We start from the raw sequence: 23,317 nt of genomic DNA, 5'->3' as shown, positions 1-23,317 counted from the left end.
GTCACATGCTATTAAAATATGGTTTTGTTGTTTTTTTTTTTTCAATTTTGTGCAGCAAGGGACTTCTCTTCAGGGCTGGGAACAGGGTCTGCATCAAGCTGCAAACCCCACTTTGAACAAGGAGCTTCGTTTCTTTCTTGGCAGCCTCTGTTCCTGTGTTGTTATAAAATCCACCAGCGAGAAGAGGGAGAGTATCTGGAGTGCCAGAAAGCAAAAATAACAGGTCATTTTAACTACAATGAACATGTATTTAAATAGAGCAATATTGTACAAAAAGTTGGCTATTGCCCCAGACAGATAATTTTCGAGTCCGAAACACAGAGGAGTAGTAACTAAGCAACAGATCAGCTGGTGGGACTAGGATCACCTAAGGAGGCTGATGGAAGAGTCCCCAGGTGAAGAGGATGGGGATTATAAAACAAAAGTGCTTGCAATAGGGAGGTTTGGAGAGAAGAAGAAAAGGAAACAGATTGCTTTAAAAAGGGGAAACGGGTTCCCTTTTCTCAAGAAAAGCTGTGCATTGAAACTCTGACCTAACCCCATGGAACGCTGAAATATGGCAAGGAATTTGAAGTGTAGTAGGGCATGTGAGCATCTGTTGTTTCAGATATCTGTATACTTTATGCTACTGCTTTAGGTAAAGAGTCTGGACTCCTTGAAAAATTTAGAGACTGTATGAGGTTTAACTTGTCCCGTTATGCACAAGGTTGGAGCTCTCATCAAATTAATGCCTAAGGAATTATGGGGGTCTCAGGAGCCAGCACTGCTCCTGTAGCACTTGTACTGTACTCTGGGGAAGGTTGTAGTAACCAGTCTCTACCCAGCAAGAGCACTAGAGAAAGGAACCGGAGTTTTTGCAGAGATCCAAGAAAAATGAAAACAAACAGCCTAAGCATTATAGGACACCAAAGCAGAGATGTGGCTATCCAGCAGGCAGGATATAATCAAGGCCATATAGCACCTTGTGTAGACAGGTAAGAGCTCTAGCTTTCAGAAAAGGAGCAGAATTTGATTTTTTTTTTTTAATACTACACATTTCAGCTTCAGCTTTTTTTTTTTATCATCTCAGAATATGAGAGGAGTAGAAAAAGCCATTTTATGTCTATATTTGCCAGAACCTTTTTCTACAGGTCTGCTATGATAAAAACGCAGCAAGATGTTCTCTATACTGTGAGTCTGAGTAGAAAATAACAAGCTTTTCTTCACCACTGTAGAAATTGTCCAGTGCTAGTTGTTGGGTTTTGAAGAGCAAGTTTAAGCGGTGGTGTTTGTGGTTGACAGGAGTTAAAAATGGCATCAGTGCTATGAGATCTACTGGAGCCAGTGCAAAACTTTTTTGCTTCAGTGCATGCTGAGTCATGGCCTGTATACTTCTCTGTCTTGGTAGGAAGTTATCTCCCTGCGTATATATACCACTGTTCATTTTGTTGGTCAGGGAAGGCCAGCTGCTACCCTTCCTTTGCATGCACAGTATTACTCTTCTGCATCAGTTTTAGTCAGTATGTCAGATGGTTCTTCTACTGCTTCCTTACTGGAGCTCCCAGAGGATGTTCTCATTTCTGTTGTGTCCAGTTCTTTCACAAGAGTCACTGCAGTTATCTCCAGATACTCTCAATTTCTTTTTTCTTTTTGAACCCCACAAAAGAAACAAAAAAACTTGTCTTCAGATGGATCTGTTAAGTGTAAAAGACTGGAGATAGCTGTGCTGCTCCACTGATGTTTAAGGAATTGCTACATTTGCGAGGTACAGTTTGTAATGTAATGACTATTTACCTTCAGCCACAGATGTCATAAGCGGTTTCATAAATATCACGTGTGTGTACATGCAAAACCTGCTTTTCATATGAAGAACATTAACTAACTTATTTGCTAGATTTGAGTTATGAGAGTTATCTCTTCTACCTGAAGAGGAGGCATAATATTCTGACTGTTCTATGGAAAAGCACCATAGCTTGATTTAATGTAATTTTATCTTTCTTTATTACTTTCTTTCTCTTTCTTTCTCACTCTCCTTCTCTGGTTTCCATTTTGTCTCTTTTTGGTGGCTATATATAATTTCTTGGTACATTCTTTGGAGGTTTGTGGGGAGGGTTCTCTTTTTTTTTTTTTTTTAATGCCTTTCAAGTATTGAATTCTGCATTTAAACATTGCAATAGTTGATAACAGTAACACCTTTGCTAATGCAAATAGAAGAAAATTAGGCTGTTGAATTAATTTCTGCCTTGTAATTCAGTGAAAGCGTGTTTGCATATACACCCTACAAAGACTTGGGTGTGACTCAGGTCTTCCACAAGAAGTGCTGATGTAGATGAACTTCTGTAATTATATTGCATTAATACAGTCTATGTGTTATTTTGGGGTATGTCTGAAGATGCGCAGTATTTTAGGCTGAGATATCTATATTCATGTGGATTAATTTGACAGAAAACTACAATGAAAAGCATAATGTATTTCAGAGATTGGCACCCTTGGTAGATGCTTTGTGAAACAAAAGGTTTACACAAAGAATTTCTCTGACCAGTTTTTCTTTTCTGGCTATATAGGACATTGCTTGAAAACCTACTGGGCTGATAAATGATCTGGTACATTGATTAGATAAGAGACCTTCAAGGTATTAAACATGAGAGAAGAGATAGCTCATTCCCTAAAATTTCTCTCTTGGTCTTAATAGGTTTCTCTTAGTTGCTTGCTTGCTTTTTAACTCAATGGGTGCGTAGTTTGAGCATGACTTTTGGGATACACAATCCTGCGCTGAGAACTGTGAGGAAAAATTCTTTGTTTAAGCTTCTCAAACTGTTTGGAGGCACAAGAGCCTCTCTCCAAGCCCTTTCTGTGCCAATACTTTGGGGTTCCGTAGAGCTCTAGTTTTCATGAGTTTCTATTTGGTTTTCTTATATTAACAAAAACAATTTGGATGTTGTGCATTTTTTCTAAACTGAGCACTTGCATCTTAAACATTGACAGTGTTTTATTATATAAGGCAATCAAAAAGTTAAACTGGCGAAAAAACAGTCATCTAAATGTCTTGACTGGTTAAACAGCCAAACGTAGAGCAAACAAAAAAAAGTGAAATATAAAAATGTAAATGAAAGCTGTCCCTAAAGTTTATAAATTGAGGACCCTGTGGTTTCCAAAACTTTGCAGCTTGAACTGCACAGGAGAGAGGTATGATTTTATTTTCCCTTCCCATAAGAGAAGACAAAGTAGGAAAAAAATAATAATGTGAGGTGTGTGTCCGTTGGGCTATGGAGTCCAGTTCCATGATTCGCTTTCTGGCAGCATGTTGAGGGGTTGAGAGCCTTATACAGATCTTGGGAAAAAGATCCCAAGCAAGAGAATCTGCTTATATTTCAGTTCTTTTTCCCTTCCCTCCAGATGTGCCAAACCACCGTCGTCGTTAGTGAAGTGTCAAAATTTAACTTGTCTTATCTTTTTGCTGGAAAACGTAGATAGTCTTTGTATTCTTTTGGTATTTCCATTGCGTCAGTCATACAAAGCGCTCATATGACTGCAGAATCTGCGGTGCTGAAGGGGAGGCATCCTGTTTGAATTGACAGTAAAGAAATAATGAAATCAGCTGGGGTCTGCTCAGTACTCCTGAGCTGGTTTTCATTTATTAAACCTGAGCTCATGGAAAGTATAATGAACGTGAGCGCCATAGTCTGCAACGGCCCGAAGGTATGAAGCATTAACAAGTTACCCATGGAACACTGAACTGCAGGCATGAGCAAGTGTCAAAGCCATGTGTCTTCTGTGTTGGTGATATCTGTTCCTGTGTGGGTTTTGCTCCTCGCTGTTTCAGCACAAGTTAGCTAGAGCCTGGTGCTCCGCAGTGTAGTAGGTCAATGAATTCATGACTCAGGCCTCAAGATTGTTGTTCATCTGTCAATCCCTAGCTCTCTCTTCTGTCAGTCTGTCCTGTCTGCCTAGATGCTGAAGTAGACAAGCTGGAAATTGAGCAAAACTGCAAGTTTCATATTAATCTATCATGTGACTGCCTATTTTTCAGGAATGCTTGGGTATTTTTAACCAGTTTGTTAAAGCTAGATGTTTGGTCTTGTATATCCCTCCTGGCCCTTAGGTATGTTGTTAATTTCTTTTTGTTATTTTTGGGTTCCTTGGCACTCAACAACACAACAGTTCATCCAGCACTCATGGGGAAATTAACCTTTCAAGCATTTTAGGCAGGAATGGAAATACCACTATGAAGTACACTTGGGTTATGCTGGTTTTCATATTCTTTAAACTGTAATTCCCCTGCAATAGCATTGTCTCTTCTTTATGGTGTCTGCTAAAGCTTTTGAATTTAAAAATATATTGAATTTTCAGGTTTCCTATTCACCCATTCCTCCTCAACCAGCAAAGTTATATCTCTCAATGCTCCGCAATTGCCTGCTGTGACAATAAATGACCTCTCTTCAGTATTAGAGAATATTTGAAAATAGTTTCTACCCTCCACAATAAATCCGATTTCTAAACTTCTTCAGCATCATACGCTGCTGTGTGAAGTTACATGTACTGTGAGTTTGTTCAGTGAAACGTGAATATCAAAGATTTGCCCATCACAGGAATTGTGTGTCAGAGTTTATACACATTATTAATTTCCACAAAAGGGAAATTATACTGTAACAGAGAAACAAAAAGACAAGGCAGGACACTCAGCAGTCCATTGAAAAACAATACCAGAGTGCTATGGGCAACAGGTTATACAGTGCCATCTCCATCTTGCTTTTTTTATTCCGGCCTGCCAGGGTAACCACATTTAATAGTAGGTCAGCTGTGACAAGTGACCTTGAAGTGATAGTTGGTAGCAGTAGTCCATTTGTAGTCCAGAACTCTTTTTTTCCTCCACAGACCTGTTTTTATAGGTGCATTTTACAGACCTTTAGATTCAGACATTCTTCCCACACTGATACACGTATTTAGACAAAAAATCGGCTTTAGTGTTTCATGTAAAGTATTATAGTCCCTTTGAGGTTGACGTACATTTTACTACACAAGAAGATCTGCCCCAAGAGTGTTATCCTGCATGCACATGTTGCAGCAAAGTGTGTGCAACATGGCTGGCAGAGGCCCCAGGGGAAAGAATAAAATGGATCTACTCTTGTAACTGGCTGCTGCTGTTCTTCCCATCTGCTGCTGGGGTCCTTCCAGCTCCTGAGCTCTTGTAAAGTTACCCAGTCTTTACACTCAATAGCTGCTTTCTGTGTGGTGCTGGGGGGAGAGGGAAGGGAATGAGTTAGTTAAAAATTGTCCTGTTAGGGAAAAACAAACACTCTCTTAAAAAAACTAAAGTGAAAAGGTAGAGTCCAATTGCTTAGTAACTCCAATATCTCGGCTTGCTTGTATTGTTTTTCTGTTATATAGCGTTGTATTATTGATAGTAGTGGCTACAAGGTGTCTGAAAGAGAGATGGGAGCAGGAGAAAAACAATCCACTAATGTATTACATCCCAGGTTCGTTAGCATCTTGTTTTACTCTAATGCAGCAGGTATGTCTGCCAAATGCAAAACTTGGCCCACTGCTCTAAATTATAACGCTGAGTAACTAAGCTTCTGGATCCTGACTGTGAATTAGAAAAATGTAAGTGACAGCGAAGGTAATTGCAGTAGACTAACACTACTGGTATTAAATAAGAACGTGATGCTGTAGGAAGCCACACGCTGTGTCAGATGTAAGTTGCTTTTCCCTTTTTCTCTCTTGCTTTATAGTCTCTTTCCGCCTTGGCTTTTATTTTGCTCTTTGCTTCTTCTTTTTGGTCTTGAGAACTCAAAGTCCTCACTGAAAAGGTAATATTTGAGATCCATATTCATATCAAGTTCTAATCTAGTAGCAGCTGCCTTTAAAATGGCTGTCAAATACATTTTTAGTGAGCTGTGCTTGCTAAGCATTTTCTAATACTGATGTCGTTAGCATAAAAGAAGGCTGATTATCCAAGTTTGATTGGTTCCCCCCCTTAAATTGAGAAGAAAAAATATTACAGACTTTTTTTAACAGAAATTACATAGATCAGTGTCTTAAAGTTATAATTTGTGTTTACGTCTCTCTTGCCCTCCTGAAGCAGAAGTAGGCCTCAACACGTCATGCGATCAAAAGTAATTTTTATGACTTTTAGCAGGTACCCGGTTGCTTCCTGCAAGCAGCAACTAATTGTGTTTCAGTCATCAGTCAGGGAATGTATTTCTTTCAGATTTATATAAAAAGCTCATATTTGTTTAACCTTTCCTCAGCTGTGACAGATTTTATGGTATATAGCATACAGTTCAGTGCATTATGCTGTTCAACCCTTATTTGTTCATAAAAAATTCTGAGGGGATACAGTGCCGCAGGTAACGTATATTTGGATGTGTGTTGGGTTTATATGGAAAGCAGTTACAGTTGATGGCAGGCTGTGGTGAAGATGGAACAAGTGCAACACCACAGATTAAGAAGGATGCTCTCATCTAGAGGCAGAGACCACTACCACAGCAGGTTTCACAATAGGTCACCAAGAGTCGAAGTACATATGGCCTCTGGTACAAATCACATAGATCTACTCTTGGAAAGACTATCAAAGCACAGGTGACTGCTCACTGTTGGTTCATTGCTGTTCGTAGAACAAAGCTAAGAGGACTAGATATTTTCCTTAAGATATGGGAGCATGTCAGAGAGAAATACTTTATGAAATTAGGACAAATAAACCTTTATTTCTTTCAGTAGTGTGCTGGTTTTGGCTGGGATAGAGTTAATTTTCTTCACAGTAGCTAGTATGGGGCTATGTTTTGGATTTGTGCTGGAAACAGTGTTGATAACACAGGGATGTTTTAGTTACTGCTGAGCAGGGCTTACACAGGGTCAAGGGCTTTTCTGCTGCTCACCCCACCCCACCAGCGAGCAGGGTGGGGGTGCACAAGAAGCTGGGAGGGGACACAGCTGGAACAGCTGACCCCAACTGACCCAAGGGATATTCCACACCATACGTCGTCATGCTCAGCAATAAAATCCTGGGGAAGAAGGAGGAGGGGACGTTTGGAGTGATGGCATTTTGTCTTCCCAAGTAACCGTTACCCATGATGGAGCCCTGCTTTCCTGGAGATGGCTGAACACCTGCCTGCTGATGGGAAGGAGTGAATGCATTCCTTGTTTTGCTTTGCTTGCATGCGCAGCTTTTGCTTTACTTTTACTTAAACTGTCTTTATTTCAACACACAAGTTTTCTCCCTTTTAGTCTTCTGATTCTCTCCCCATCCCACTGGGGTGGGGGGAGTGAATGAGCGGCTGTGTGGTGCTTAGTTGCTGGCTGGGGTTAAACCATGACAAGTAGCATATTCTGTGAACTCACATTCCATTGTATAATTTTTTTGCTCAAACATTAGGAGTTTCTCACCATAGAAATACTGAAGGGAAACGCAGTGTTACTTTATGTTACATAACAGATCATTGAGAAGCATTTTGTTTTGCTGAGTTGCAAGTACCTTGGTTTGACTTTTTGAAAAGTAGCTTGGTATTCTTTTTCTCTATTGCCACTTTCTCTCCTCTGTTTGGGAGTCTGGATTGTCAGAGGGCTTGTAGAAGCCGTGAAGATGTACTTCATATTGTTTGCATGCTGTATGCAAAACGGACCCAAATTAGACTGGATTTTTTTTTGTCTCTTTTAGCTGTTTCCTGTACATGCTGGATGTATTTCTGAGACAATGGATTACAATTTGAAAGTAGTAAAGATACGGCCATCAAATAAAACCAACTGTCACCCAAATATGTGAAAGCAACAAAGCACCTTAAAGGGAAATTATTTGTCTGAAGACAATACTGTAGAGGTCACTGATCAAATGCATAGATTGTCTTGGGGAGAGAGAGAGGAGCTTTCACTTAAATTGGTGTCCAAAGGTCTCAAAGTAGTTTGCAGCCTGTTACCAAGTCCTGAAACTTGCTTACAGAATGAAAAAATTATCGTTTCCATTTTACAAAAAGAGAAGATGAAGTCTCTAGCAGAGCCTGTCTTCTGATTTGCTTTCTAATGTTTTGACTGCAGTATCACCACCCTTCAGTTTATACATGAAGATGTACCTGAACTAAAACAATAATGCAGAATGGCCAGGGTACTAGCAACAATTTTATAATAGTTGAATCTGAAAGTCAGTACCTGCGCCAAGTTTGGATCCGTTCAGAGTTAAGCAAAAATAAGAGAAGGACCTTGGTTGGCCTTTGAAAACTAAATTTTACAGAGGCTAATTATTTATCTGATTGACTAGGGTGTAATTTACATGATACATGTTTCAAAGGGAAAATTGTGGTTTACCTTTTTTCCTGCTTTTGTTTCTCATAAAGTGCCTAATTTTACCACATGCTGTGCCAATGTTTTCCCCACAGAAGAAATGTTTCACGAGATATTTTTTGCCGGTGTGTGTACGCACAGCCTGAGAACAGTAGCTTTTTAATTGACACAGTTGAGTGCAGTGCAGATAATAACTGCTATTTCGACTGCTGTTCTCATTCTTTATCTTGGCTATTGTTTAGGAATGTAAAGATGATTTTGAGAACCTGAATAGAAAACCCTGTGTCTGAAAACTCTGACTATTGATAGCACATGTATGTAGAACATATTCTAGAAATACCATGGCATTTCACAGATTTAGGCACTTTATCCCACTCCCCTTTAATTCAATATAAAAAATGTTGGCTAGATGGAGCAAAACTCCCGCTGGTTTCTGTGAAAGAAGAAAAATTTCTGGCCTGCAGCAGGATTGGGGGAAAGAGCTGAATCTCAGAGGTCACCAGAGAGCTTAGAAATTTCTGTTACTTGAGTGCAAATGACAAATGATACTGTGACATCAGCACGTAAAATGTGGTTCTTCTGGTGCAAAATACAGTATCTGCTTAACATGTTAGAGTAGCACTGTGCAGTGTATACATAGAACACAGGGCAGAAAACTAGGGAAAATTTATTGATGCTGGAGAGCTAGATAAATCATAAATGTTCTGCCAGTAGCATATATGCAACTGTCTTTGACTCCAGCCTATGACATACTTTTAAGTAATCTGGAGCACAGGGCTTTGAAACACACCATACTGAAAGACTGCATGTTCTTTTCCTCAGCCAGACCGTGTTTGTCCTTGGTGCTCTGGAAAGACTCATGGGCTGTAGGCACATTTGATGCATTTGCTCAATGCCTTCTCCATCCTCTTCCTTGCCTCCCGAGTAGAGTCCAAAACCTTGCTAAATGCCAGTTATTTACTCTTCTTTTTTTAAGTGTAAGCTGTTCAATTCTGCTAATCTTAAATTTTCCACAAGTGTTGCTCTTCCACTAGCTGGTTACCCTTTCAGGTGCGTTTCTATCTACCTGTTATTTAGTTGCTGTACCCCTGCAGCATTTGAAACATTTCACACCCCTAGATGATATCATGGTCACCTAAAACATAATTATGCTTTACAAAGCCAAAATTCATACCTGTTCATGTTATTGCTGTCTAAGACAATCAAAGAGCTCTTCAGAGCTAATGAGGAGAACCGAAAGCAGAAATAAATAGGTAGGAGATCTAAAATTCTGTCTTATTCCCTGTCAGTCAGGCACTGCAAATGTTCTCTTTCTTTTAAGCTGAGGAACCTCTACAGCAAGTGTAGCATTTTTGTTCCATTACAAGGTGAGTTTTGGAGGTGCTAGATGTCTAGATGAAGCTATGTCAAAGCAGTTTTGAGCTGGACCGCAGCTTCTTGAGAACTGTCATGAACTGATGGGAGGAAGCATTCACTGCATAGTGGCTGATGCTGAAGCTGGCATAGCCTGAAAAGCTTTAAAAATTAATGTTAGGCCACACATGTCCCTTTTTACAGTGGGGTACTTATCTAATGTGGTGAGTTGACCATAGCCAGCAGCTAAGCACCCACACAACTGCTCACTTGCCCCTCTGCCCCACCTCCAGCGGGATGAGAGAGCAAATAGCAAGAGCAAAAGCAAGAGAACTCGTGGGTCGAGATAAATACAGTTTAGTAAGTGAAGGAAAGGAAATCATTCACCACCCCCCACAGGCAGACCAACGCGCAGCCAGTCTTTAAACAGCCACCTTGGAAGCCAGAAAGCCCACCCTCTTCTTCCTCCACCTGTTTTTATTGCTGAGCATGATGTTATATGGCATGTAATACCCATTGGGCTCTGTCCCCTCCCAGCTTCTTGCCTGCCTCAGCCTATTTGCTGGGAGGGGGACAGAGAAGGAAAAAGAGAAGGCCTTGAGGCTGTACAAGCACTCTTCAGTAGTAACCGAAATCCAGGTGTGTTATCAACACTGTTTTAGTGACAAATCCACAACACAGCACCATAGGGGCTGCTATGAAGAAAGTTAACTCTATCCCAGCAAGGCCCAGTACATCTATATTTATAAATGCTGTTCAGATTCCTACAGGGAATCCTTATGGAAAGGGTTCTTCATCTCACAGCATACACAAACCCTGGATGTTACTTAAATGAATCTTCTACCTCTTCTCTCTGCTACCGGTTGGTCTGCTAAGGGAGCAGTAATTTAGTAAATACACTGAAAGTTCAAACAATGTAATTGTCATCAAGTGAAAAAGAAGCTCTCTGGAGAATGGTTATCATTTTGCCCAGAAAAAAAATTAAGAAAAGCAAGAAAAATTCTTATCCTGCTAGACTGAAAAATTAACCTGTTGGCGAGATGGGAGTGCTTTTGTGGAGTTTGCAGTGATTACACAGCCTGTCAAAAGGCAGTGGATATTTTGTTCAGCAGAATCAGTACTCTACAAAATTTGAAAGTCTCTCAAAAACTCGTGTGGGTGTGTGAAAAGTGAAGTAACAAGAATTGTCGTTAAAGGAGAAATGAGCTAAAATGAGTCTGAGGAGAAATTTTATTTTTGAATGCTCAGAAGAAAAATCCCTTGATATTCAGTAGTTAGATTAGAGAACGAGTTCTTCAAATGGAGACTGTGGTGATTTTATTTTAAAAAAAAAAAAAAAAAGTATATACCAGTAAATTAAATTCTGTGATTAGAAGTTCCTTTTTCTTTCCCCTGCAGTAATGTTTTTCTCTCAAATCTGTAGTCATGAAGGCTGTATGGTAATAAATGGACATTTAAAATATGAAGAGGTATATGGTTATTCAGACACAATAAGCTTTTACTTAATTCGGGGTTTGTTTAGTGTTTGCTTCTCAGTGGTGGTGAATTTGTACAAAGGGAGGTCTTTTTTCCAGAAATTCAGTTAAAAGCAGGAGTTAAAAAAAGTTGCAGAAAGTTTACTATGATTTGATAGACAGGCATACAAAGTAAGTGTGAAATTACACAGAATAATGATGCAAATAGGGAGCAGTTCAGGGATGCTAGCTGGCTGGTACACAGTGCAGTAAATCTGCTTGTAATGAAGTTAAAGGCAGACGTGCAAATGAAATGGTTTAGTAAGAGAGCCCAGAAGGAAATTACTTAAGATCACAATAGATTATTTCAAACGAAGCAATTCTTTTTGCTCTTAAGAAAATATCTGAACCCAAAGTTGGGTATTCGTTGATGTTTTAATTTGTTTAGTTTCTTAATATACTGCAAATCATCTGTTTCAGTCATACATTTACTCCAGACCGATCCCAAAATCATTAGATTTTGGCAGTGAAGTGTTTCATATCTCATTTCTTTTATTCTATGTAATCGTCTATCTTTGGTAGTTGTGTGCATTTATATACTTTCAGCACATTGACATGAGAATTCTAACACTTGGTTATCTTTTAGTATTGCAGAAAATATGGTCGCTGTTGGGACTTCTGGAAAACTATATGCAGAAGGAATTTTACAAATTATTGTGAATGTCACAATATTATTTCTGCTGTCATTCTGTGTCCTTGCTCGGTTTTCTACCTAATTTAGTATGTGTTTGTTTTGTTCTAATTTGTTAGGATTAATTTAATCAGAACATAAGTATGCTTCTCCATTAGATCATGAGATACTCCTGATTTGAACTAATATGAGCAAAGCAGAAACTGGCCAGTTAAACTGAAATCTATACTGATAAATAAAGCAATTATACACACCTATGACCTAAAAAGAGAAATCTGTGCTCTGGGGAAGATAATGCCATGGTTTAACACAACAGGAGCGTGCCTTTGAAAGAAAATCCTGTGTACTGCTGAGGTAGAATCAGAGAATGGTTTGGGTCAGAAGGGCATTTTGAAGATCATCCAATCCAACCCCCCTGCCATGGGCAGGGACATCTTACACCAGATCATGTTGCTCAAAGCCCTGTCCAACCTGGCCTTGAATACTTCCAAGTGCTAGGAGTTAAAGGCATAACACGTATGTTAAAGGGATAACGGGAGTAGGGGTCATATATTTAAGAAGTGACAACGCTGCTATGTTTATTATGTCCAGACACCTGATAAAAAGCCACATGGTGTAAGCAGCTGCATGAGAAACTAGAAAGGCATGAGGGGTTTGCAATAAATTATGATTGCTTGCTACTCTGAGAAGTAATTTTGAGTAATGGAGCAATCATTGCCTTTTGTTCATAGAATGAGCAGCTTTATTCAAAAATACAGTTACTGATCTTAAATACCCGTTCTTTTTGTGGTCTGACTTGTGTGGCACACACAGGTTTAGGTCAGTTGCTTCTCGCTCAGCTGGCTAATGGATGTTAATGGCACTGCGGATGCTGTCGTCTTGTATTGATATCACAAGGCTTCAATAAGGCATGGAAAACTGAAAGGAAATCATGGAAAACATAGCACTGAACAGCATCAGTGAGAAAAATCCCAGGAACTTTTTATGCCCTTGCAATTTTCCTGTAAATGAGCAAAGAAGGGTCTTCTAACTCATTTCTGGGCGTTGTATGTGCTGATCTCTCTGGCTCAGCAATGCTGCACATGCAGCTCCTGGGCACAGCCTGAGACGTGCATGAGTCAAAGATGTGGTACAGAGCTGAGGCACGGGGCCATGCACGCTCCCTCGTCCGTGGTGAAGCAGAGAAGAAGGAAGCTGAGGGCCCACCTTGTACAGCAGCACGGAGTGCATCGGGGATGGCTCAGCCATGCTCTTTGAGAAGGCAGAGTGCATTGCACATCACGCAGCTTGCTCTGACAGATGGGGAGCAAGCAGGAGAAGGCAGCTGTTTTGGCTGGCAGGATAATATATGCTGTTCTTGGCTTTCTCTAAGACAAGTCTTGCTTAGGTCAGGAGGCCAAGTTCAAGTGTTTCAAGGGCTGGATACAGCCCCCAGGCTACTCAGCCCACGCTGCTTTAAACTGCTCTCTGTTTCAGCATTTCATGGCAGAACATGTGCAGCAAAACTTCTCTCCACCCCCTTTCTTCCCACCTGCCCAGCTTTAAAACCAGGTTAGATTCCCAAGTGTTTTTTGTCTTTAATTATAACACTGTATTGAATGTTTCACTGTGCTTATGCTTTAGAGAAATCTGTGTTTTCTTATCTGTTTTTTCTTGCAAGCATGAGTTATCGAGCAAAGTAGTAGGGTAGTAAAAGTGCTTAACATTAATAAAACTAATGAACAGCAATGTTGGATCTGTCTTCATGCATGCAATCAATTTAATAAAGCTGGCTTCTTCAGTCATTTCTCCAGGTGCTCATACAGGGCCCTTGGAAAAATGAGTAATAAATACTTAAATACTTCCAATACTTTGATGAATATTTTACATTGTAGAATATGTGAATATTAGTAACATTAATGCAGACTTGAGAGTTAGAAAAATTTTTATAACCAGAATGGCTGTAGCTTAGGGATACGGGTGGAACTGAATGAAAGAAAGTGTTTGCCAAATTGCTTGCATTTCATGAAGTACTGAGAGTGCAAATGGAAAATATTTCCTAGAGTATATCTAGTTCTTACCTTTGCATTCTGGAAAGCTCTGGCAGGCCCAGTGACAAAGGGTATAGTATAGGCTAGACCATAGCAAGCATGAGACAAAAGGAGCAATAACTGCGAAGATGGGTGCCAAATGGCAGTACATTTGAGGTCCCTTCTGCTTTGGTTGCTGCATCTAGGGTCTAAGCAGACAGTGCTAGGCGGTCTGAGGAGTGGTATGAGCAAATCACCTGAGGCTGGAAAAAAAGTCCAACTAGTGCATTTCAATCCACTTTCTCGGAAAGCAATAACAAATACTTTAGAAAGCAAGTCTGGTATGCCTATGACGGGAAAATGGAGGAAACATCCCGCTAAGGAAAACAATTTCTTCTGTCTTGAGGTTGTGAGATGACTTACACTATTTCCATCCTGTTTTTCTCTGTGCTTAATTTCACTCTCAGTGAGAGGACGCTAAAGCTACGTTATGGTCTGTTAAGCGATGCAAGTTTCCCACCTCTGTAATACCTGCCTGGTGAGGTCCATATCCATGCACTGAAGCCCTAGGGTTAATAAAGCCTTCAGAGCGCAGGAGAGGACTCCTTTCCCTGGGAGGCACCCAGCACCCTGTTTGGGCTAGAGGACAGAGCTTTTGGTTTTGCCAGCACAGTTCACCTCCCATGGAAATAAATAACCTGCCAAGTATGGCACTTGATATCTAGTAACAGAGGAAAGTGGTGTTTTATTGTTGCTACTGCCTTCTGTGAGCAGGTGGCATAGAGCAGGCCAGCTCTTACATGTAGGCCAGAAGGACAGCCCTTTCTTTTGGGAAGGGCTCTCCACACTCATCCCAACATCAGTTCTTACTGGAAGGCAAGGTTGTCTTCATCGTCACCAAAGTGGGAATGCTTGTCCATCAGAAAGTACCCTGAAGTACTCCAGGAAGTTAGCCTTAAAATCAGTATTCTGGTAGGACTTAGAAAGTTGGAATCTAGTCCTACTTTTGCAGAATTTAATTCCTTTTTAAATGAAATGTGGATGTGTTACCCATCCAAAAACAGCTAACATTAAAATGCAGACAAAGTTGGCTGTGTAGAAGGCACTTGGAAGCAGTGTAGGGGTAAGAAATACATTATGTTGATGCTTTAATGCTAGGTGAGGAAGAGAGCTGAGTTTACAAATGAGCATGTTAGGGTCAAAACTGACAAATGATTCAGTAATGAAACACGAATGGATGGAATCATTTGAGAAAATATTTTTCTGCTCCTGAGATCAGAAGTGCCAACATAGGACATAGAATATGAAGTGTGGCAGTATTTTGAATAATATTTAATCTGTTTCTGCTCTTTACAGCATACGTGAAAGTAGATTTTGTGGGAAGACCAGCTGAGATTTTTCTGTGAGGTTTTTTTTTTTATCAGAGGCAATCCTGATTTTCACTTGTGCAGTTTGTGAAGAGATCAATAAGGCTTCCATTAGGTCAGGAAGTCACATGGAAAAGGCCATGAAATTACTGAAAACTTATGTCACTTAGGGAAAACAGATTCATAGTTTTCTTTTTAAATTATCTGGAAGAGACTTTCTACTTTGCACTAGAGAGGGTGTAGAAACTGGGGGGGGTTGTTTGTTTGTTTGGGGTTTTGTTTTTTTAACAGGTTGACCTTTTTTAGAAGAATTGAGCATACTTTTTTAGAGGGAAGCCAGCATATCTTTTTTTCGTGTTCATACCATTGCTTTGGATTGAATAGATGAATAAACAACCCTCTCTGCTGGAGTAGAGAACTTCTTATGATCATATTAGGGCTTGTTGTTCTCAAAAATAAATTGAGACTTAGGTTGCCTATGCTATCTCCCTTTTCTAGAATCGTAAATGTAAAATGATCAGTAGTAATTTGTATTGTTGTCTGCAAACTGGGAAGGCAGAATTTTCTTGACAATTCCATTTGGATGAGATTTTTAGGCTAAAAAAATAATAAGGAAAAGTAGGCTGGTGCTCAAAAAACTTAGGTACTTGTATAAAAATTCAAAAAGTATAGAAATTAAGATAAGGATACGGTTCTTTTACGTGGCCAAACTTGTAATTAATTCATGTAACAAATAGCTGATGGAATAATTTACATGATTTATATGAAAGAATGTAGCTTGTTCAGGAAACACAGTCAAGGGGAAACAGGAAGAAGTGCTGTGTTTGTGTGCCAGCGACGCGTAGGCTTCCTCTGAGGTCCAGATCACCAGCGTCTTCCTGGAAAGGAACAGAGCAGGAGACATTATCCAGCAAGCTTTTAAATGCATTGGTAAGGTTTTGACATTTAAGGTGAAGGAAGTAGCTAGAGGACTCTTCTCTTTGTAAACAAAGAAGAGAAAGTCATTGAGGACATCCAGACAGGGTAACGTTGGTGAGAGTAATCTGAGATATAATATACAGTTCCTATGATGGGAATGAGAAATAAAAAACATAATAGCAGTAGATTTAAAAAAAAAGTATATCTAAGGTAAAACTTACCACACTGTGGAGGAAACATTGAAAGTGTAGTAAGAGAACTACATAGGAGAACTAAATCCATAGGAAGTAGAAACTGTATCAGGTTACTAAGGTCAAAGACAGAAGTGTAGCACAAGCACTTAAGGACGTTATGAGAAAGACCAAGGCACAAAATGAAATGCAACTAACGAGAAAACAGAAGTAAGAAGAATGTTTTTATAAAGCTAGTTTTCAGTGATTCATTGTCAAAATGGAAAGGCTTATTGATTAGTCTCGTCCTGGTTCCTGTACTGTTCAGTTACCTTATCAGCAATTTAGATAAGAGAAAGATTTTTCAAATTCTTTCCAACTCCATGATCCAGTGTCATGATTTATGGGTGGGCATACTCTTATGCAGTTACATGAAGTTTTGAAATGTTCCCAGTTCACATATACTTCCAGATTTTCAAAGATGTTGATTTTACTTTTAGGAAAGGACTGTATGCAGTATTGAGGTCTGCACTGAAGAGAAAAAAGAAAGAAAAGACGCTAAAAGTATAAGTGCAAATGAGTCCATGTCCGCTTGGTTTTCTTTTATAATGATACTTAGAGAAAATAGTGATTGTTTCTTTAGGATGCACTGACCCCAAAAACATAGGCACCCATGTACCTGCATAGTTGGTATCAAATCATTTTAAAAGCACCGCTCTACGTGCATCTGGGCTCTACATGCCCTCGCAGCCTGTCTAGCAAGCCCATATAGACTGTGATAGCTTCAGCCAGCATTTGGCAACTTGTTTCTCAGGGTCCCAGGAAAATCAGGGCTCCAAATCAGCAGAGGGAGAGGGCAGCTGTGGAGTCTCTCAGAATGGTGCATCTCAAGGAAGCCACATGGTAGAAACTGTTTCTCTTTTGGTGTTCGACACGGGTTCAACTCCAGGTGACCAGCAATATTATCTTGTTGCTTAATAGTCAGAAGAAGATGCCTAAAGCTGTGCCTGTAGGACAGCCATACCAAGGTTGTCCTCTGATCTGAAACGCTGAGCTACAGAGTAGTGGGAGACAGATGACGGAGCAACGATCCTCTTGGCAGAGCTGCAGACTTTGAGTGTTGGGAGTGGGATAAGAAGGAATCTTATGGTGACATGTTATAAACAAATCAAGCAACCAGATCTGTCTCAGGTCTGAAAGAACGAGGCTTAGTGTGTGTCCTGGTTTCACCTGGGGTAGTTTTTTGTTTTGTTTTGTTTTTTTTCCCTAGTAGCTGGTATAGTGCTGTGTTTTGGATTTAGTATGAGAATAGTGTTGATACCACACTGGTGTTTTAGTTGCTGCCAAGTAGTGCTTACACCAGTAAAGGACTTTTCAGCTTCTCATGCCCTGCCAGCGAGAAGCTGGGAAGAGGCACAGCCAGCACAGCTGACCCGGAGTGGCCCATGGGCTATTCCATACCATGTGACATCATGCCCAGTATATAAACTGGGGGAGCTGGCTGGGGGGTGGCGATCGCTGCTCAGGGATGGGCTGGGCGTCGGTCAGCAGGTGGTGAGCAATTGCATTGTGCATCACTTATTTTGTGTATTCTTTTATCATTACTATTACTATTATTACTACTATTATTTTCCCTTCCTTTTCTGTCCTATTAAACTGTCTTTATCTCAACCCATGAATTTTACTTCCCCCCCCCCCTTTCTCTCCCCCATCCCACTGCAGGGGGGAGCTGACTGAACAGCTGTGTGGTGTTTAGCTGCCTGCCGGGTTAAACCACAGCAGTGTGACTGGATAATATTTTTGAGATGTCTGATAGCAAGCCTGAATGCTATCAAACAGGCAGCTGGAAATGCCCTAGAGTCCAGAAGAAGATCAGGTAGCCTTTGTCCTAAACAAATTAAAGGCAGCACCTTCAGTTTAATCTAGTGTTTGAATCTCTCACAAAAAAAGGCTTAATGAAGAAAATTCGTAGGCAGAGGGACTGAGGTGTGAAAACTGAATTAGAATTAAGATTGGAATTAAAATTTAGATGTGGCCTGCGGTAATCCTATAAATTATAGGTTTTGCGAGACTGGCTGCAGGGAGCTGCCTTTTTTGTGCTCTCCTACTTGATATACTGGCTACAAGAAAGATAATTTGTACTGAAAAGAAGAAGAGGATCACCTAGCTCAGCCAGTAATTTGCTGACTTTCAGGAAAGAAAATCTCATCTCGAGGAAGGAACACATGATGTTCTTCAGGCATCTTTTACCCAGGATGCAAAAATATCATTTCATCCTGAAGCAGAAGGTATCTGGGGAGAATGCTGCGAAGTATATCCTGGTAGGCCTGGCAGAGGCTGACTTACATGTAGGGAAGAAAAGTCCAAGTTCCAGTGTTTAATGGAAAGATTCACTGCGGAGCCCCACAGAATATACATTTCATTTAACATTGTAAGTGGTTCTGCAATAGTGTGCCTTGTTCAGATTTAAGTAGTTTGCCAAGGCAGCATGTGAGCTATCGGGTGCAATGACACTGAACACTGGACAGCACACAGCTGTGACCTGAGAAGGCAAAGTCTGCAAGAAACGGGAGGGTAATCAACAGAAGGGGTGACAGATTTGTCAAGACAGAGACACAAAACTGTTGAGTCCACGTCAGCATTTTAATGCTGTACTTGATATTTAAGCCTAAACAAGCAACTCTCTGTTAGTCCATACAACAATTTAAATCTTCCAGGGCACTTCTATGAGCTACCCTCTATCATATCAGGGAGCTAACTTCCATGAATAATAATTCTTTTTTTTAATTCAGCCCTAACTAAAGAAAATGTTTTGTTGAAACATTCAATGAGAATTTTACAAGCAACAGTAAGGATTTTCTCCAGTAGTTTTTCTAATTCCCAAATTACAACACAGATCTGGAAGCTTTTTTTTTTTTAAGAAATACCGGTACAATAAGATGAAATAGAGATGTGAGTCTGAATTTAGACTCACAAGGAATGTAATTATTCAGTGTAAAAAAGATATATATGTATATGTACAGGCAGTTGAATTTCAACTTATTAAGGGCTAGTTTTCTGGAAGAAAAGGACAACTAATAAGGAGACAATTGGAAGACAATGGAATCAAGCCCATAAGAATCACATGAATTAATGAATTATTACCCTAAGCATTGTCCCAGACCCAATTTGAGCATGCAGATCTAATTTTGGAAGCTGTTGAGCAATGTACCCTAAGGAGTTCTGTGTTACTTTATTTCTGGGAATATAAGGTATGGAGATTTTTTTATATATATATATATATTTTTTTTTTTTTTTTTATATATATATATATATCCATTTATACCTTATACATAATGGCTAATGTGAGCTGTAGTAGATATATTTACCTGTGAGTTACTGTTTATAAATGAAGTGCTGATGTCCAGGTGCTTCTCACTCTTGCCATAACTTGATACAATATCACCGTTGGGTTAGATTCCTCTGAATTCTGTAATGTTTCACTCATCACTGTACAAGAAGGTATAATGCACCAAATTTCAATGGTGTGGGCCCTTGCCAGGGGAGAGGATTCCCCCTCAGTACATATTCACTGGAGAGAAATATTTTTGAGGGGTAAGAAAATCCTTTGTATAAGAAGGAGAAAATCTTAAGAAAACATGCCTTTAAAAGGATGGCTTTTCAGAAGAGCATTGCAAAAAATGCTGACAAGATCGTTATAATAATTTTACTAATGGCATTCTGAGTAAATCACTGAGGTAAATCAATTCAGGCTTTGTATAAGAGGGACAGCTTTGAAGCTATTAAAAAACTTGGCCTTTTTGGAAGTCTTTAGTTTGACGTGAAGCTTCATCAAGACAGTTAAAATACATAACTGAAAGAAAATTAAGTATCTACCTTTTGATGTTGAGAGGTGGCATTTAATCTCAGGACTTGAAGCATCATCAGTCTCTCAGAGGACTTTCAGTTCATTCCAACATTCCTGTTGCATCTTGAGGTATGGAAATTTTATTGCTAACTCACAAACTAGAGTTTCAAACCTTCAGAGCCCTTTTCAGTAGTCTGTTGCAAGGAGTTCTGTGCTGACAACAACAACGTTTTTATACCTTTTTTTGTATTGCCAGTTTCCAATATAGCTAGTTCTTCCTTTGGAAGGTGGCTTGACAAGCCACGACAACATCCATAAGAAATCTCAGTGTAAATCAAAGAGCCATCTTCAGCCAAACAGACTCAAAAGACTTTGAAGTTCAGGTCTGGGTGCATATTGTACACCACACCCTAAATTCTACCATAGAAACATCATGCTGGCTATGTTATTACATTCAAATTACGTGACCCAGCCCATATAAAAGACACTCCAAACCTAAAAGTGATGGGCATTCGTTCAGGGCATCACGGCAAGGTTTGCAAGCTGAGCCATGGCATTATTCCGATTTAGCTATGTTGCTTTGCATTCTTAAATAAGGACACTCTCCACTGCCTTTGGAGGCACTGCACCATTTTCAGCTGCACGGTGCCATCATGCCCAGTGTCACAGGAGGCTTTTATCAATAGTTTATGCATTCTACAGAATCTTTTTCTAGTGTAAACATACTTAGTTAAAGACTATTTCCTTCTATTCAGCTTTTCTGTGTCTCCCAGGTCCAAGAGACTTTCAGGGAGTGTAGTCAGGGGCTAAACTTCGGAGTTGCGTTCTGAATTTCCTAAGATTCAGCATCATCAGTGGAGCCACTATAAGCTAGCAGGGCAGGCTGACCTTCAATCTCCTGAAATGTTGAGGTTTCAAAGATGCATATTAATTCTATCTATTCTATTGTTTTCCTGTGAGTCACCAGGTTTCCTTCAGCTGAGAAATATCTATGCCAAAGAAGTAAATCAGAAAGTGCCATTTGTTTCCTCCACTTACCCTCTTGACCTCATTCTACTAACTATATATCCATGTGTACTTCATGTTTGCAAAGATAAAAGTGAACACCTTGAAAGAATTTCTCTGGTGTGGTACTCCACTGTACTAGTGGGAGAGCTTAATACATCTGGAGCTCCGCTTGCTTGGTTTCTTCTGCACACATCCTCTGTTCACAGGAGAAATACAGAACTTATCAGAAGACCTTTTTTTTTCCCTAACTGTACAGTTACATTTAGGAAATGCAGCCCTAAATCTTTTGGAAATAAATATTCTGAAAAGCTCTAACTTCAGGGCTTTGAAGAGGTATCGTGTTTCTGTGAAGTATAGAGGAACCAGATAAATGATGGGGAAGTTCACGCAAAACAGAGGATTTTCTCACTGATGTGCACATTGTATGGGCATAGAAGACAGAGATTAATGTTTATTTATTGTTGGAGGCAGGTATAGCTTTGTGGAGATCCAGGCTTATTCTTAAAGCAGCAAAGCAATGCAGGCCAGGGAGGCACCTGATGCACAGTGTGATGGCTGCACTGTCTTAAGACTGGTATTCATGAGATGGCTGTGTGCAAGAGCAGCAGGGAGGAAGGCTTTCTCAGTTCCCCAGAAAAAAAACACTATTTCTCCAAATATTTTCCCCTTTCACACCGTGAGAACTCTGTCCCTGAGACGGTGGCTGTAGATGCCAGGAGGCAGCAGGATATTAGGAACAAACTTCTTGAGAGTCTGGCACGAAGTCATGGGAATCCATTTCTGCACCATGCAGAAGGGTATAACTGCTCAGCAGTTCTTCCTCTTGACTTCACTGTCCACTGATCTGCTTGTAGTTAATCTTGCAGACTGGATGATACATGGACCATGCTGTTTCCCTGTCTGCTTTGGGGCTGATTTATTCAAACGCCCAGAGTTAACATTTTGTGATTCAAAATTCCTGAATAATTATTGAGGGCTCCATTGTGCCTGTGCAGGATAGTTTCATATTACACTTACATGGGAACGAAGGTCCTGCTGGTTTCCTTGAAAAAAACTGTCACCTTTTGAAATTCCAGTTGTTTCTGAAACGCAGGAATTAACAAGTGAGTTTTGTTTATTTTAAGACAACAGTACTCTCTGTAGTTGTGTTACAAGTTTGCTCTTAGCAGCTATGGGTGAGCAGAAGTTTGTACCTCTTCTGCTTGAGGAAATACATTGATACAGTTTTACAGAACCAGTTGTTCTGACCCTCCTGAGGCTAATTTTGAATGGTGCTGTGTGAACGTAACAGCTTTCTAGAGGAACAAGAAACAACTCTTTGCCACATTTGGGGGCACTGAGGTAGAACTGGTAACATGCTTTGCAGTCCCATTTCTGGTTTTTTGGTGCACATGTGACTTTTGGTACCAAGAACTAGGATATGGAAACTGTTTGTAATGACCTCTCCAGAGATTTCTTGCACTCTGTGTACCCTTGAGCTATTCAGTAACGTCCTACAGACTCTCTGTTTTTCTGTTACTGATCTCTCTCATTACCTGTGAGTGCTTCATAGTTGGGAGCAGAGTTGGGAGCTGTCTGGACAGCCCAGCGCGGTGCTAAGGAAAGATCAATTAGCTTCAATCCTTGCCTTGCAAACTTGGATATCACTTCATGGCAGAACCTCCTGTCCTTTATATGTACCCAGATACACGCATTCCTTTTACCTGTACTATGTATACCACTACATAGTTGAAAATGCACGATGTTCCTGTCTCCACTTTTCCACTTAGTAGAATGTTGAATATTATATTGATATCAGAGTGTGAAGGTAGGAGATGATGTCACCAAAACAAATGTTCTCCTTTATTTTTCTTTCTAGATTAATACAGCAGATAATTTCACCAATTGCGAGGAGGCAGCAGAAGACGATGACACTTACGTGGTTATGTTAGGCTCAGAAACTCAACCAGCCATGAGTAAGTCATGTTTTTAGGCAGCTTTATTGGTAACAAAGCATGCGCTGCATTAAGTGAGTGGGATTATGGACAAACAGAGGGGGCAAATTATTTTAGTATTTTCAATTTCCACGTTACTGCACTTCCAGGGAGGGCAGATGTCCTAGGAGAAGGGGGAAGGCAGGTGAGGGATTCAGTTGTGATAACAAAGTCATCGCTCACTAAGAGAGACCTCAGTGCAACCACCCCTCCTGGTAAATTCTGGAAATTTATGATCTCTGCTCTGAATCTAGAAAACAGCTGAATTCTCCAA

General features: G+C 40.1%; 1 protein-coding gene across 1 annotated transcript in view; it reads left to right on the top strand.

Annotated features, from left to right (window-relative positions):
- Positions 1-23,317, top strand: part of BANK1 (B cell scaffold protein with ankyrin repeats 1) — a gene marked incomplete at its 5' end in the record, with an annotated part of 136,431 nt that overhangs the window by 87,126 nt on the left and 25,988 nt on the right. The window contains one exon of the mRNA XM_082315052.1: positions 22,929-23,025. Within this exon, the coding sequence (XP_082171178.1) occupies positions 22,929-23,025 (97 nt within the window). The remainder of the gene's footprint in view (positions 1-22,928; positions 23,026-23,317) is intronic.

The sequence above is a fragment of the Platalea leucorodia genome (assembly GCF_965183815.1).
Source record: "Platalea leucorodia genome assembly, chromosome: 6".
Classification (NCBI taxonomy): domain Eukaryota; kingdom Metazoa; phylum Chordata; class Aves; order Pelecaniformes; family Threskiornithidae; genus Platalea; species Platalea leucorodia.
This window is presented reverse-complemented; position numbering and strand designations above follow the sequence as displayed.